Here is a 16,136-nt window from a genome sequence, read left to right on the forward strand (position 1 = left end):
AATTAGAATAAAGTTCCAATGTAATTTATAGGATTGTGATAAAGATTAATGAAATGATATGTGTAAAATGCTTTAAGTACCTTGAAAGTATCTTCTTGGTGTTCAGCTTGATAACTATTATTTATTTATTTATTTATATACCGCTTTTCTCACCCCTAGGGGGACTCAAAGCAATTCATAACAAAGTAAATGGCACATTTCAATGTCTCACAAAATATGAAAAATAAATACATCACATAACTAAAATAGCATATGACAAGATTAAAACCAGTAAACTATAAAACATAAAACATCGGAATAGACAAACATAAATCATAGAACATTAGACATTGCACAAATCCCAGAGTTACCTTGACTACTTGATCTCACTCCCTGAATGCTTTCTTGAAAAGCCACGTTTTAAGTTGTTTCCTAAGTGCCAGGAGGGAGGGGGCCGATCTAATCTCACTGGGGAGGGAGTTCCACAACCGAGGGACCACCACCAAGAAGGCCCTGCCTCTCATCCCCACCCCACTAATGGGTCACCTATGCAAGTATCTCAAATATTAACATAATCTAGCCCTAATAAAGGACTTTGTTATGAGTAGGTTCAGAAAGTAGAAGCATACATTTTCTCAGGATGACAAGGAGGCAGAACTGTCAACTGAGCAGCTTGTTTTTCAGGCTTCTGCCGACCCTCAGTCTGCTTTTCAGCCATTGCTGGGATTATCTATTCTTACTAACATCCTTGCATTGTAAGTTTGTCAGAGAATGTCAAACATGACCAGTTGGTTAGGCAGGATAGGAAAAACTGTTGTAGAAGTGGCAGCAGCTTAGTGGTTCAACTGAAAAAGAATCTCAGATCCCTACCATTCTGGTTGGAATGCGAGGGTTAAGACAATCATAGTGGATTGCTCTTCCTTTCCATCCCTGAATGAACCTTCATGATAAGTCCAGAGGCTGATCCAGTACTGAGGATCACTGAGTATAGAGAGTTTGAAAAGCAAATCCTCGGTTTAAATATCCACAATGGAAATTTGTGGGATGTGATGTGTGGCTGGCAAGCTTTGACCTTGAATACTGCAACTATTTCTATATCCTGCTTCATAACACAGAGATAAACCTGTGAGCCTAATAATCAGCATCGCAGAATGAATTTGCTGGCCACCTGAGACTGAAAACTGGAATATTTGTTTATATGTTATATGCCTTGTTGCATTTTTGTCCACTGCATTCAAGCTGCTCTACCAGCTGAGCCTCTTCAGAGCTTGCACAATGATGTTAGAAATACTGTGTTTTTAGTGGGGGATTTCAGCGGTGGAGTACTAATATCCTAAAGAGCAAGCAAAGAATAAAGAGAAACAGGAACTATCTGAAATAAATCAGAAGAAGAATAAGAGAGTATTTTTAATGGTTTGTAGGGGAGCTATGCTTTTGCCAGAAGGCAAATAATAACAATAGTAGTTTGTGATTTGTAAAGACATTTTGTTTAGATTTTGAAAGGCTTAAACCTGTCCTTGTTTCTAAACACAAACCATATTTCTTCCATTGTTTCCCACTCTCACTTTTCTTTGTATTTCCTTCAGAAAATGAATGGATTGTGATTATAATATTATTATAGAAACCAGAAGCCATGTGCAAGTTGGTTTAAATAGGTAAACTCTTACGATATTGGATATTATTAAGGTATTACATTACATAAAGGGAGGCTTTGGAAGTATGAAGGGATGGTGTTGTAAAACCTTTGTGATTTAATGGAAATTGTTTGACTTGGATATAGAATCCGATTTTGACCCATGCTCAGCTATGAATTTGTGGATTGATTTTCAGCTACAGATTGTTTTTTTAACATTTAGATCAAATATTAATACTTTCCCATGGTTGTATTAAAGCAAACAAGTATTTGCAAGAGAAAACAGATAAGAAATACTCAATAGGATGGATGGTAGAGAGCTATGGCCAATTTCTTTTCAGTCATGGTTCCTACAAAATGTTTTAGAATATCACATTCCCTGAAATACTTACTTGGGAGGCAGAGATGAAAAACATATGAAAGAAGAGATTTAAAAAATTGAGAAGGGCATGTTATATTAATAAATAAAGGGAAATTATTCCCAGTTAGTAGAAGCATGGTTCTAAATATGTTAAAATACATTTAGAATCGTGTTTTATATTCTACAAAGGAATCTAAATAATCATAATGCCAGTTCCTCTAATAATTATATATGCAATATACAATATTAGTTTATATGCAAAAAGGTTTTGATCTGTGCTCATCATTAAGCATCCTAAAGACTGATTGGTTAGTCTTCATGAACATTCCGACCCATGTCTCTGAAACTGCTCTATATTTGTTTGTTTTTTAATCAGAAGGAAATTTGCCTTCTTGTCTGAGTTGTATGCAAAAGAACAGCTGATTATTCTGAGCTCACTGCAGAGTTTTCAGGGCCTGAGACAGGGCAACCTTTTCTGGCCTTCAATACCAATCAAGCTTGACAACCTCCTTTTGCTTCAACAAGGCAGTCAGTGAATTACAATATTGCTGAACAAACACTTTTCTCACATTACTCTACCCACCCCATGCTAGAATTTTGTAAGCTTGTTTTGTCTGCTCTAAATCTTGACAAGCCTGTTTCCCATGTGTAAGACCCACAGGCTTCATTTTATATACATTTACCATACTAGTAAAATCAGACATTTGTTAGGAGGAGACAGAGGAAGATAGTTAGCTTTTTCCTATAGTCAGAGAACACACACCCATTTTGATCACCTTCTGCTTCTCCTGACTGTACTGTTAGCGCTAATGAAAGCTGCACAAGTATTCTGAAGGGTAATGTCTTCGGGTTGCTATGAATTTTCCAGGCTGTATGGCCATGTTCCAGAAGCATTCTCTCCTGATGTTTCGCCCACATCTATGACAGGCATCCTCAGAGGTAATGTCTTTGTAGAGAAAAAGGAGATATTTGGCTAAAATAAGTTGTATAATCCAGCAATATATTTCAGGTGCAGAGCAATATAGTGAATACACTGGCTATGCAGAAACCTATCGGTGGGCCAGGAGCCATGAAGATGAAACACCCAGGTAATGTTCTTGCAAATCAGTCCTTCTCAGTGTCTTGATCCAGCCAACTATTCTGTGTTATCAAGACATAGAGGTCTTCTTTCCCCAACCTCATGTTTCTTTTTTATTTCTATTTCTCATTCGGCATTTCTGAGCACTTTCAGTCTTTATTAGGTTGCCTTCTATGTGACCAGAGACAGAGCGCTGCCCTTTAGTTTTTTAAACAGATTTTTCTTATACTGTTACAAACTTTGGAGATGCCTTCTGCATGCTGGTAATTCTTCCCTCTTGTTTCTTAGTAGTCCTGTGAAACTCACAAGTTGTACTGGCTATTAGAAAGAGTGATTCACAGGGCTCTGTTGCTTGCTCACAACTTATGTTTGTGCAAAGGAAATTGAACCACTTTTACACCCATGTTTCCACCTTACTTTGGAAAAACTTGGGAAACCTTTGAGGCACCACTGACGACAACCTCAAGAGCTATGAAGCCTCACATGGGCCTATATAGGAGAAAAGGTGCACTTCTGTTAAAAAAAACCCCAACAACCTTCAGTTCCCTGTTATAGTTAGATAAGATGTTAACCAGTATAATCATGGTCACACCTTGTATAAGTACCACCATATATGTCAGAAGCAGAAGGAGCAGTAGCTTTGCTTGGTGTGATTCAGCCCTAGGCTGGAAGCACCAAAAGAAATGGGATACAACAACATGGTATAAATATAAGAGGAGGGCTAGGCCTCCTTGATCTACAAGCATATTATGAGGCCTGTAATTTGGTTTGGGTGAAGGACTGGACCACACTAAAAAATATTAAACTATTAGAACTTGAAGGACATGACATACGCTCAGGTTGGCACAGCTATTTATGGTACAACAAGAGGAAGACCGAGAAAATTTTTGGTAACCATTACATTCGTACTGCCTTAATAAGAGTGTGGGAAAAACATAAAGTCAGGCTCTATACAAAAAACACCATGTTGGATATCGCCAATAGAAGCTAAACATAAGAGAGAACTAGCAACAGAAAATTGGCTTACATACAAACACTTAGAAAATCGGACAATCAAGATTATACCATAAAAACTCATGATGAACTTAAGAAGGAATAGCCAAAGATAACGTGGTTCCAATATTACCAAATAATACATTGTTACAAGGAAGATGCAAAAATAGGATTTACACAAAACCAAGGCCCCTGGGAGATTAATTATAATGCAAAAAGAAAAAAATCATCAAGATTGTAATTATTACAATGGTCAACAGAAGAGTAACAGAATAAAAACTGTCAAATAAAGTGGGCTAAGGACATCAGACACAGCATATACATCAATCAATGGGAAGAAATATGGGAGAAGAAACTAATATTCACTACAGCTACAGAGATTCAAGAAAACTGGTATAAAATGTTTTTAGACGGTATTACACACCAGCCAAATTATCTAAATTCAACAAACACACTTATTCCTTATTGGAAGTGCAATAAGGAATTAGGCACTTTCTCCCACCAATGGTGGAAATGTAGAAAAATAAAAGAGTATTGGAATAACGTACATAAAGCGACACAAGAAATAATACAAAAACATTTCCTCTACTACCCGAAACATACCTGTTGGGCATATCAAAAGTAAAACTGAATAAAAATCAAGATAAAATGCTCTTCTTAATAGGGACTGCGGCAAGGCTTGTCTTAGCCAAAATCTGGAAACAAAAAAAAGTACCTACCATTGAAAATTGGATCTTGTTATTTGACATAATTCAAATGGACAGTGTAACACAAAAGCTAAGAGATGTAAAAAAAAAAAAAAAAAAACAGACTGGTCGGGCTTCAGAGATTTTATTGGAAAAAATGGATACACATTAACAATAGATCTATCCGATGTGTGAAGAAAACTTACAATACTAAGACGGTTAAACCGGAATAAACAATGGACAATGGCAAATATCATTTATTTATTTATTTATTTATTTATTAGACTTGTATACCGCTACTCCCAGTTTGGCTCGGAGCGGTTTACAGAAATAGATTAAAACAATACAATTAGCTTTAAAATAACAATAAAAATAATAAAAACAACAATAAAAACAGACATAGCCCCGAGTTTTTCACCCATCGAAAGCCTGTCGGAAGAGAAAGGTTTTGCAGGCTTTCCGAAAGGCAAGTAGGTCTCGGATAGTTCGAGTTTCAACTGGCAAGGCATTCCATAATTGAGGGGCTACAATCAAGAAGGCTCTCTGCCTAGTAGAAAACAAATGATAAGTCCGTATGTTAGGGACTTCAAGCAAATTTTGGCCTTCAGACCGAAGTAATCTCTGGGGTTGGTAGGGGGATAAGCGGGCCCTCAGGTACGCTGGCCCCAGACCATGTAAGGCCTTGAAAGTTAGTACCAGTATCTTGAAAGTAATCTGGTACTCAATTGGTAGCCAGTGCAGCTGTTGTAGAATTGGGGTGATACGCCACCTCGTCGGCACCCCGGCGAGAAGACGAGCCGCCGCGTTTTGCACCAGCTTCAGTTTCCCGATCACTGACAGAGGAAGGCCAATGTAGAGGGCATTACAGTAGTCGAGCCTCGAGATGACCATCGCCTGGATCACCGTAGCCAGGTCGTTCCTAGATAGGTAGGGAGCCAGTCGCCTAGCCTGACATAGGTGGAAAAACGCAGATCTGCTCACAGCAGAGACCTGGGCCTCCATTGTGAGCAGAGGGTCCAATAAGACACCAAGACTTTTTACAGAAGATGACAGACGTAGTGTCTCACCATCCAGGGTAGGCAGCTGGATCTCCCTCCCACCCGGACGGCCCAGCCAAAGGATCTCCGTCTTCGCTGGATTCACCCTCAACCTGCTGGCACGCAACCATCCAGTAACTGCCTCAAGGCACTGATGGAAACTATCGGGTACGGAGTCCGGCCGGCCCTCCATCCTCAGAATGAGCTGTGTGTCATCAGCGTACTGGTGGCACTCAAGCCCAAAGCTCCGCACCAGTCGGGCAAGCGGTCGCATATAGATGTTAAATAGAATAGCTCCCTGTGGGACCCCAAAAGTTAGCGGAGACCACTCGGAAACCATCCCTTCCTCACCACCCGCTGTCCCCGATTCTGGAGGAAGGAGGACACCCATTTAAGGGGTATTCCTCTAACCCCCGTCATGGCTAGGCTAGAATCACCAATTCTCCAGCGGACAATAGGAAGTCACAACAATTGTTATTCTTTTTTTCTTTTTTTTCCTTTTTCCTTTTTCTCCTTTTTTTAACTACCTCTTTGTTTTTCCAACCCTTTTTTTCTGACAACTCTGTCTCACTATCCCTACACAATTGTTTTCCTCGCTTTCACTGTATTTACTACTTCATAATACAATAAAAATTATTTTTAAAAAAAACATGGTATAAATATTTTGCTGACTACTTTCTCCAAGACTATATTGGCGAAAAAAAAGTTGCCAAATCAGAAACACCTGGAAGGCAAAATGTTTTATTTCTAGAATAAAGGGGAAAGATAAATATAAGGAACTAAACAAGATTATCCTCATTATCATAATCATAATAAGTACAGCAAAATTAGTAAACTGTTACCGGGGAGGGGAGGGAGGGAGAAAGAGGGGAAATGATGCAAACATGTGTTACCAGTGAAAAATTTTTTGCATGGTTGTATAATTTTGTGTAGCACTATACACAATAATTTTGTATTGCACTATATACAACTAAAGACAATTAAAGATAAAAAGTGTGATTCAGCTTGTATCATAATGATAATCATTTTTTTCTGATTCGTAAAATCTTAATGTTTACAAAACTATTTGATTATTGCAAAGAATATCTAGCTCCTAGTTGTTTTATAATGTCTGCCATAGTTCTCAAAATGCAATTCTGAAATAGGGGTTTGGGGCTGTTTTTTTTTGTTTGTTTTTTTTTACAGGAAATCAGCAGTTAGGCTTAACACTATCCCTAAGAATTATGTAATAGCTCAAAATGCCGAAATATTTGCCGGAGATAAAATATAATTCCTACAGAGATCCTACAGAGACTAGTTAATTTCTTCACCTCGTGGAGAATTACAGCTTCAATGCAGAGTAGGGAAAAGGGTGGGCGAGAGGATTATTCTTGAAAGACATACGTTACTTCCACTATCTTGGCACAGTACAGAAAATAATATATTTTTTATGTTTTTCTTAGTTATCTAGGAAATCTTTTAAAATAATATGTATGTGTACAATTCATAACAGCGTGAACTCTTGACTTTCACCGTTTTTAATTAATGTATTTCTAAATCTGTGGGGAAATGTTGTATCTTCTCTCTCCAGTTTTTCCCCTTTAACGTAGTCCACCCATGATCTATTATGTTCTTGCCTTTTCCTGACAGTATGGCTGTGTTTTTCACTACTGGTGAGACCCTTGAGAGATGAACTCATTTTCAATCTTGTTTATATGACCAATATTATCACAGTTAATTTTACTGCCTGTTTTTCTCACTCTCTCTTCCCCTATCTGTCCCTGTCCTTCTTTCTTCCAATGCAGGGATGAGTGGCAGAGGCGATGCACTGAAATTGTGGCTATAGATGCATTTCATTTCAGACGTTTCCTTGATCAGTTTGCTCCTGAGAAAATTAGAAGAGAGCTCAACAAGGCCAGTAACTCCTTAATCCATCCTGCAGCCTAAAGACCATCATTTATTTGCAGCCATTTCATTAGTGTTTGAGTTGTGCTGTCCAATAATTTTTGCAGTGTCAACAACTCCTTGAAGGAAATTTCTTGCTTAATTGCAGTGTCAGTTCACACAGGGTGTTACTCATATTTTCAGCAGTAAGATTAAAATCGAAGCTTGCCTGTTTAAATCTAGTGGGTAAGTTATTCCCTCTTGAAATACTTTCATTTAGAAAAATGAACTTGTGGTTCCGTTCCTTGAAACTTAATTCAACTTCTTTAACAGTTGCAGGAAGGTAGCTTGCTAAACCTGTGGTGACATTGCACTAGAATCCAGTTTGCAGATGCTCTTTTTTAATCTGATAAAAGTAGATTGTTTAAATCTACTTTGGTGTGTAATATTCAAATGTATTTAAATTAAATATCTTAGAATTTTCTTTAGTCTTATATTAACTGACAAAAGTTTCCAGTAACATGCCACATTAAATCGCTATAGAAAGGGGTACTACATTTTAAGCATGGATGTTTTTGGGACAGCTGTAGCAGCCAAAAAAGCATGGCACAAAAAACACATCCATTTTAATGCATTGCTAGCATATGAATATGTGTTTTAAACCTGAAGGATGTAGATCATCAGATCCTTCTGTAAATGCTTAAGCATCTTCAATTTAATGTGGCAGGCATTTCTTTGAAATTAACATTTTCCACATACAAAGGATTAATATTATGTTTCAGGAATGGTTTAGCACATTTTAGACTGATTTTGCTTTTTATAAAGGAAAGAAAAGCTGGAGCTTCGTATTGAAAGCTGCACCAAGTACCAACCATCACAGATGGTAATAAAATAAGCTCTACAAAAGACAGTAAATAAAATTAGTAAACTTCACTGACAGTTTAATTGGAAATCTAAATCATCTATTCCAGGCATCTGACACAAGACTTCATATATTCAATCACATTGATAGGAAAGATGCTATTCATACATTAAAAAAGATTTTATATATATTTTTGGCACATATAATTTTTTCTCTTTGAGTAGAGGTTGTGTTAAATTAGTGGATTGTTCTTCAGGTGACTGATTTTCTACATTTCATCAACTAAACTAATATAAGATTAGATTTATGTGGCCACTATAAGCTTTATCACCATACTCTAAAAAAAATCTAGCATATTCAGGATGTTGCAATTCTGCCTGTGATGTATTAAAATTTAATCCAATTTATGCAGAATTTTGAATGAATATTGCCTTAATTAGTTTCAGGAATTGGAGGCAGGAGCAGTGTCTCTTTTGTTTCTGTCTCTTTCTTACTCTCTGAAGCCTTCCTTTACAAATTTGTACATGTGTCTACACTGCTTTGTTCTGATACCATGCAATACAAGCAGGGCTTACTAAAGATGACTTCTTGTGTACTTCTGCAACAGCCTTCTGGACACTGGGAATAGAAAGAATAGGGGACATTCAGCAGCAAGATATAACATGGAGTCATTAGTGCATTATTTTTCCTCTATTTTCCATTGTTTCCCTCCATCTAGGGTTTTACTACATATATTGGTTATTTTAAACACTGTGGCAGGATAATAAGTTTGGGGTTAGCACAGAATTAACTCACACACATATGCATATGCACACACAGGTGTTAAATAGGCAGCAAAGAGAATTGTAGTCAGCATAAAACCAGCATAAAGATAATCCCTCTGTAGAGTTTCATTGTGTATTACCATTACTCGTCAGCTAAAGTTTTTGTGGTGTTAATAAAAAATGCACACATATTAAAGAAGCTAGTGTTGCATTTCTGTCTTCAGGCTTATTGTGGTTTTTCGCGACCTGGTGTCCCACCACATCACCTTTCGGCAATAGCTACAGGAAACTGGGGATGTGGTGCCTTTGGAGGTGATGCAAGATTAAAAGGTAATCGTTCTTCTTGTTACTATTAAAATGTGTTTGGAAAGAATAAAATGTGCAAATGGCATGCCAGTGTTTTCTTTCTTTTCTTGGACTGGATCTACATTGCTTTCATATTTCTACGATTAGTTCAACAGAATTAATCTTCTGCTACAATTGCATGGTAGCCTATATTCACCATCTTATTACAAACTCTGTAAGCAAGTTGCTTCCTTTTCAAGTAGAAGATTGTCTTGCTATCCATCAACAATTTTGCTGCTGAATTTTGGTAGTAACCTCTCACATGCTTATGTGCGATCTGATCAATTAAATGCTTTCATAAAAACAGGTGCTTTCAGAAAATGTGAATTACTAAAGCTTTGTACTTTGATTAAAACATCAATCTTTAATGGAGATTAATCTAATATGTCTTTAGGCCTATTAATAATTCAGCTGTGGGTTTCTAAGAGCTCCTTGATGAAATATGATAGTGTTTTTATACATTGGTACATATAAATTGTCCCTATCTCTAAACTGAACAATAAAAATTGCATTAAAGTTGCTCCCTAAATAAAAATGGCAACTTCTTGTTAATTAGAAATAAGATAACATTCACTTCTAAGTTTTACCAGTGAAAAGATAAACTATCACTTCACTCTCCAGCTTGTTGAAGCATTGCCAACATTAACATATTCTAATGTAAATCTTATATAATTAGAATGTACTATCATGCAGGACAATCTTTTATTGTCCTGCATGAACCTAGGAAGTAAAGTTGAATTCAACTTTTTTTTTTGTTCAGGGAGAGACCATATATCAGAAATAGAAAGATAGTAGAGTAGTAAATAAAACTAGAATTTTGGAAAGCATTTAGCTAATTGTCCCATAATGCTAGGTACAAAATTATCTATCTGTGATTTACTTTGATATTATGTCAGTCCGTAAATGAAAGTAGTGCACTGAGAAGCAACAGGAAAATGAAGGATTTTCCCTATGAAAGAAAACCGTATTTTTTTTCTATAAGAAACATTGGAACATCTTAGTTTTTACTCATCCCAGAAACAGTTCATGTCATAAACTGGCCTCATCTTGTCTCATAAACGGATTATCTAGATCCATTTCAATGTGGTTTTAGGCCTGGCTATTAAACAGAAACAAATTTGGTTGCCTTGGTGGATGAACTATGCAGAGAACTAGACAGGGGGAGTGTATCTCTGTTGGTTATCCTGGATCTTTCAGCGGCATTCTATACAATTGACCATGGTATCTGTCATGCCACCAGAAGGCCGTCACCTACTGCCCTGCCCCTTTAAGGATCTGAGGGGGTGGAGCTTAGCCTTGGCTCCTACTAGCTTTGAAATGGCAGGGTTTTTTTGTCAGTTAAGATTTGTCAGTTAATGTTTAGTACTGGAAAGAAGCATAGGAAGGTAGAAGGTGTACAGAAATTCAGGTCATGTCGGAACTGTATTAACTGAAGTCATGTTCGAACTGTATTAATTCAAGTCACATCGGAATTGTATTTAAGTTAGATTAAAGAGCCATGCAATACAGTGATACATAAATTCATGTTGGCATTGTACTGAAGTTAGTTTAAAGATACATAGAATCTAGTCATGTCGGGACTTTATACTCTTGTTTTCCCAAAAATAAGACATCCCCTGAAAATAAGACCTAGTAGAGGTTTTGCTGCATTGCTAAATATAAGGCCTCCTCCAAAAGTAAGACCTAGCATGCCCACCAAACAGAACACCAGAGCATGCAAGATTGATAAATGTACATACCATAGATCGTTGTACATGGAAATAGTGGAAGTAACAATATATTCTTGATAGGATTCAGAGTTTGTCTGGTCATGCTGGTTTATGGTGACAACTACTGAACAGTATATAATAAATGTTCTATTTTTTGGTTCAACAATAAATGTGAATTCTTCATGGAAAAATAAGACATCCCCTGAAAATAAGACCTAGCGCATTTTGGGGAGCAAAAATTAATATAAGATACTGTCTTATTTTTGGGGAAACATAATACTATATAGCAATAACCATCTAGAAACAAAGAAGATTTGAGAACCAGAACTACCCTGTTTCCCCGAAAACAAAACATCCCCGAAAAATAAGACCTAGTAGAAGCTTTGCTGAATTGATAAATATAAGGCCTCCCCTAAAAGTAAGATCTAGCAAAGTTTTTGTTTGGAAGCATGCCTGCCAAACAGAACACCAGAGCATGCAGGATTGGTAAATGTACATACCAGTTGTACATGGAAATAATGGTAGTAACAAGAAATTCTTGATAGGATTCAGTTTGTCTGGTTATGCTGGTTTGTGATGACAACTACTGTACAGTATATAATAAATGTTCATTTTTTTGTTCAACAATAAATGTGAATTCTTCTTCATGGAAAAATAAGACATCCCCTGAAAATAAGACCTAGCACATCTTTGGGAGCAAAAATTAATATAAGACACTGTCTTATTTTGGGGGAAACATGACACTATATAGCAATAACCATCTAGAAACAAAGAAGATTTGAGAACCAGAACTACATAGACTTAAAAGGTTTCTTTTCCTCACAGAAACTCTATAGTGGCAACCAGGGGAAAAGGAAGTTCAAATGTCTGTTACTAAAACATCATTTAAATTGCCAAATACAGTCTCTAATCTGTTCTTTGTGCTACGGTGCCTTCCAGTTCACTTAGTTAAGCATGGAGGCAGAACAGTATCCTTCTGGGTCGTCTCTCTGGGATAGGACTGGGAGGCACTGTTTTAGAGTGGCACCGTTCCTTCCTAGAGGACCGTACCCAGAAGGTAGTGCTGGGGGACTTCTATTTGAACCTCTGGCCATTGACCTGTGTGGTTGCTCAGGGTACCATTTTGCCCCCATGCATGAAATAGCTGAGAGAGGTCATCCAAAGTTTTGGAGTACGTGCCACCTATATGCAGATGACACCCAACTCTACAACTCCTTCTTACCTAAAGCCAAAGAAGCTGCCCTGACTCTAAACCAGTATCTGTCATCAATGGACCGGATGAGAGCAAACAAACTGAAACTTAATCCAGAAAAGGCAGAGGTTAGTTGAAAGGCAAATCAGGGAATAGGGATCACATTATAGAGATCACATTTCTTGGACTGCCCATTACTCCTCAAAACATAGAGACCTATTGGTGCACGTGCTAATTCATTTGAATTTCCCCATTCTATATTTGCCTTTTTTTAAACTCTTTTTTCTGATTTTGCTTTAGCCTTAATACAAATCTTGGCAGCTGCAGAGGCTGGGCGAGATGTGGTTTACTTTACCTTTGGAGATGCTGAACTGATGAGAGACATTTACAGCATGCACACTTTCCTAATTGAAAAAGAACAAACTATTGGTAAGTATCATTATTTTCTCTTTGGGGCTAAACATGATGTCAAACAAGGCAGGGTCATGGTTACTATCATACTACTGCCCTAAATCGGGGAAATACATAGAACAAATGAAGATGTTATAAAGAAAAATATTTAGGAATTTTTAACTCTTCATTAGAAGCTTTTTACAGGCGACACTTATAAGAAATCCTATATGTAGTGTCTATTCCATGGTGGGGGACTGGGGCAGAATAACCTGTTGTTTCTATGACAGTAAACTAATTTAAAGCAGCTAACTCTATAAACCATACAGATGTTCAAGGTTTCCAGGGGTCATCTTAGTCATGGGTTGCAGTTCTATCCAGGGCAGCCTTTCCTCTGACCTGCTGACTTCCAAGGTGTCTTGTAATATGACTAGAGATTGGAAGGCCTGAAAAAAAACCCAGAAAAATGAGGGGGGAAACAGGGTTTTTTTCCACACACACCCATTTTTCAATTTTTTTTCCAGGCCCTCCCATCTCTAAATATGATTGTTCTTATCCACAGGTTAGCAAAGGGAAAGGTGATATAATTTCAACATATTTTCATCCCATAGTTGTGCACAATCAATTTCTTTAAAATTATGCTTTTCACTGACTGAGCTCCAGGTAGTTGTGCCAGATTAATCAAATGGGTCATATTTATAAGTGGAATGATACTGAAATACTAACTTCTGATAGTACAGTAGAGTCTCACTTATCCAAGCTTCACTTATCCAAAGTTCTGTATTATCCAAGGCAATTTGCCTTTTAGTAGTCATTGTTTATGTAGTAAATGTTGCAATGTTTTGGTGCTAAATTACTCCATAACATTACTGTGTACTGAACTGCTTTTTCTGTCAATTTCTTGTAAAACATGATGTTTTGGTGCTTAATTTGTAAAATCATAATGTAATTTTATGTTTAATAGGCTTTTTTCTTAATCCCTCCTTATTATACAAGATTTTTGCTTATCCAATGTTCTGCCGGCCCGTTTATCTTGGATAAGTAAGACTCTACTGTACTTCTTTATAAGAATTGTATTCAAAAATATACATCTCTTTTAGCACTGAAAAACTGCTTCTGGAAATGTTTTTCCTTTAGGCAATGAACCCATTTGCTGTGAGACATATTTTCTATTTGTCCTTGTAAACGTCTACTTCAAAATGACTGATTTCTGGGGTTTTTTTCTTTCCATTTTCAAGGGGATATTTACAGGCTGCTGCTAAAATATTACAACGAGGAATGCAGATGTTGCTCTACTCCAAGACCAGAAGTCAAACTTTATCCTTTCATATATAGTACAGTTGAATCCTATGCAGGCTCCACTGATGATGATAGAGGACTATGTTTTGAAGACTAGAACGGAATTGTTTGGAGTAAACATCCTCCTCCGTCTCCATGTAGAATATCCATGGAATTTCTGGATGTAACATACGATGTAGCTTAATTTAATATCTATATATCTATCTGTGTGTATATAAAAATTGCATTTGTTTTATGCTACCTGAAGACCAATATTGAAAAGAAACAGGTTTTCTTTCCATTTTAGAATGTAAATCCTAATAGGCACACAAAGAACAAAATATTTGCTAAACATACCTCCCATCCAGGCTCCATATTCAGGTCTATGTTTCTTGGCAGGTTTATAGATGCCAAATTTTCTTTCCATTTTTATAGAATGATCATATGGTTAAAAAAAGGCAAAAGAGCAATTGAGAGTCAGATGTCATATATAACCCTTCAGTTGAACCCACAGTAGTATAATTTATGAGGCAGGGGAAAGAGAAAGCCTGTCAATTGTCTGCGGTATTGGGTATGTAATTCCCTCTCCTCTTAAGGTTGCTGTGTGCCTCCTTAGACCTTTAAAGTGTTTAGGTTTGCAAATAACACCCTGCTTTGTAGAAAATAGACAAAGAAGCCCTAGAAATAGTGGAGAAGAGAATCCAGAACGTATCTTCTTTTTGGAGGCCACAGTAGAGTCTTAAGAAAGGATAAACAGCAAAAGAAATGTTGTATAATAAATCTGGGCAGCAGAAAGGTTTAAGATTCAAAGTAAGGGAAGCTTTTTTATATTATTTCTTACATTTCAAAAACATATAGCAAGGAACATATATTTATGAAATGGTTAAACAGCTTTTTAAAAAAGATTTTAAAATTGCACAGGGTTCGGTCCAGTTTGGTGATATTGCTAGGGTACAGCTGGAGATATCTATATATCCATATGTTATTTCATGTTCATTGAAACCTAGATCATTATACCTGGGTTTCGTTCAGTAATGTAAAGCATGCCTTGTTAAGTATGGACAGTGTCGGGAAAATTAGGATATGATCAGTTCTTAACAATTGGGGCCAATCAAGGGAAACATTCACCCACAAAACAAGTGGGAATTGTGGAAGCTAAAGTCATGCTTTCTCACAACTGCTTGTTATTTCAGCAGGACATCATAACCATTACTACTGGATTCTTTCCTTTGTGGGAAGGTGCTTGGAGAAAATAAAACAAAAATAGAAGCTACTTGTTGCTTGCCATGAATTTGGCAAGAGATGAGCATAGAGATTATTCTGAAAGGGACATAACACAAATTTTGCTATAACCAGTTGCAGAGCGGTCAGAGGAAAAGGTCCAAGCAGAAAACTATGTTGCTTAATGTTGAATGCATCATGATGCTGAGTTGACTTCTCCTGCTCTAAAGCAAAATTGCTTAGGGTGAATGGGTTAGCAAGAGTTGTATGGTTCCGGCAGCTGCCTAGTTAAAGAGAAAAACTAAACTCCAGGATTCTGTGTCAAAGGCAAAAGGGATAACTCTATATCAATTCAGTATTTCCCCTTTGCCACCATTTATTTTGCAGCTCCTTCGCAGCTGTGTAGTGTGCTTTCTCTCTTATTAATGAGAGAAAACTTCTTGCTGCTGAACGGTGAAGTCTGAATGGGAAAGTCCCGTTGCATTGACCTTCAGTATGGTAGAGTGCTATTCTGTCCTGACCAATCTCTTGTCTTAAAATTCCTCAGTGACAACACATGCAGTTATGGTCACCTGTGACTATATTATAAGAAGTAAGTTGTTATAAAAAGTTTTCAGCATATTATTAATTCTTTAAACTTGCAGGTTGTGCATCTGTTATATTTTTGATTGGGACGATGAAGAATTGGTATGCTGTGTGTACATGATTTTCTTTTGTAATAGGAAAAAATAAAACATTTTCTCCA

The 16,136-nt window shown here is 37.0% G+C and overlaps 1 protein-coding gene across 1 annotated transcript in view; it reads left to right on the forward strand.

Moving 5' to 3' along the window:
• The window catches only part of parg (poly(ADP-ribose) glycohydrolase), a 94,798-nt gene extending 78,662 nt beyond the window's left edge, over window positions 1–16,136 (forward strand). The window contains exons 14-18 of the mRNA XM_008114456.3: window positions 2,983–3,061; window positions 7,552–7,660; window positions 9,481–9,586; window positions 12,803–12,931; window positions 14,131–16,136. Of these exons, the coding sequence (XP_008112663.2) occupies window positions 2,983–3,061; window positions 7,552–7,660; window positions 9,481–9,586; window positions 12,803–12,931; window positions 14,131–14,288 (581 nt within the window). The 3' untranslated portion in view covers window positions 14,289–16,136. The remainder of the gene's footprint in view (window positions 1–2,982; window positions 3,062–7,551; window positions 7,661–9,480; window positions 9,587–12,802; window positions 12,932–14,130) is intronic.

The sequence above is a fragment of the Anolis carolinensis genome, chromosome 3 (genome assembly GCF_035594765.1).
Source record: "Anolis carolinensis isolate JA03-04 chromosome 3, rAnoCar3.1.pri, whole genome shotgun sequence".
Taxonomy (NCBI): Eukaryota; Metazoa; Chordata; class Lepidosauria; order Squamata; family Dactyloidae; genus Anolis; species Anolis carolinensis.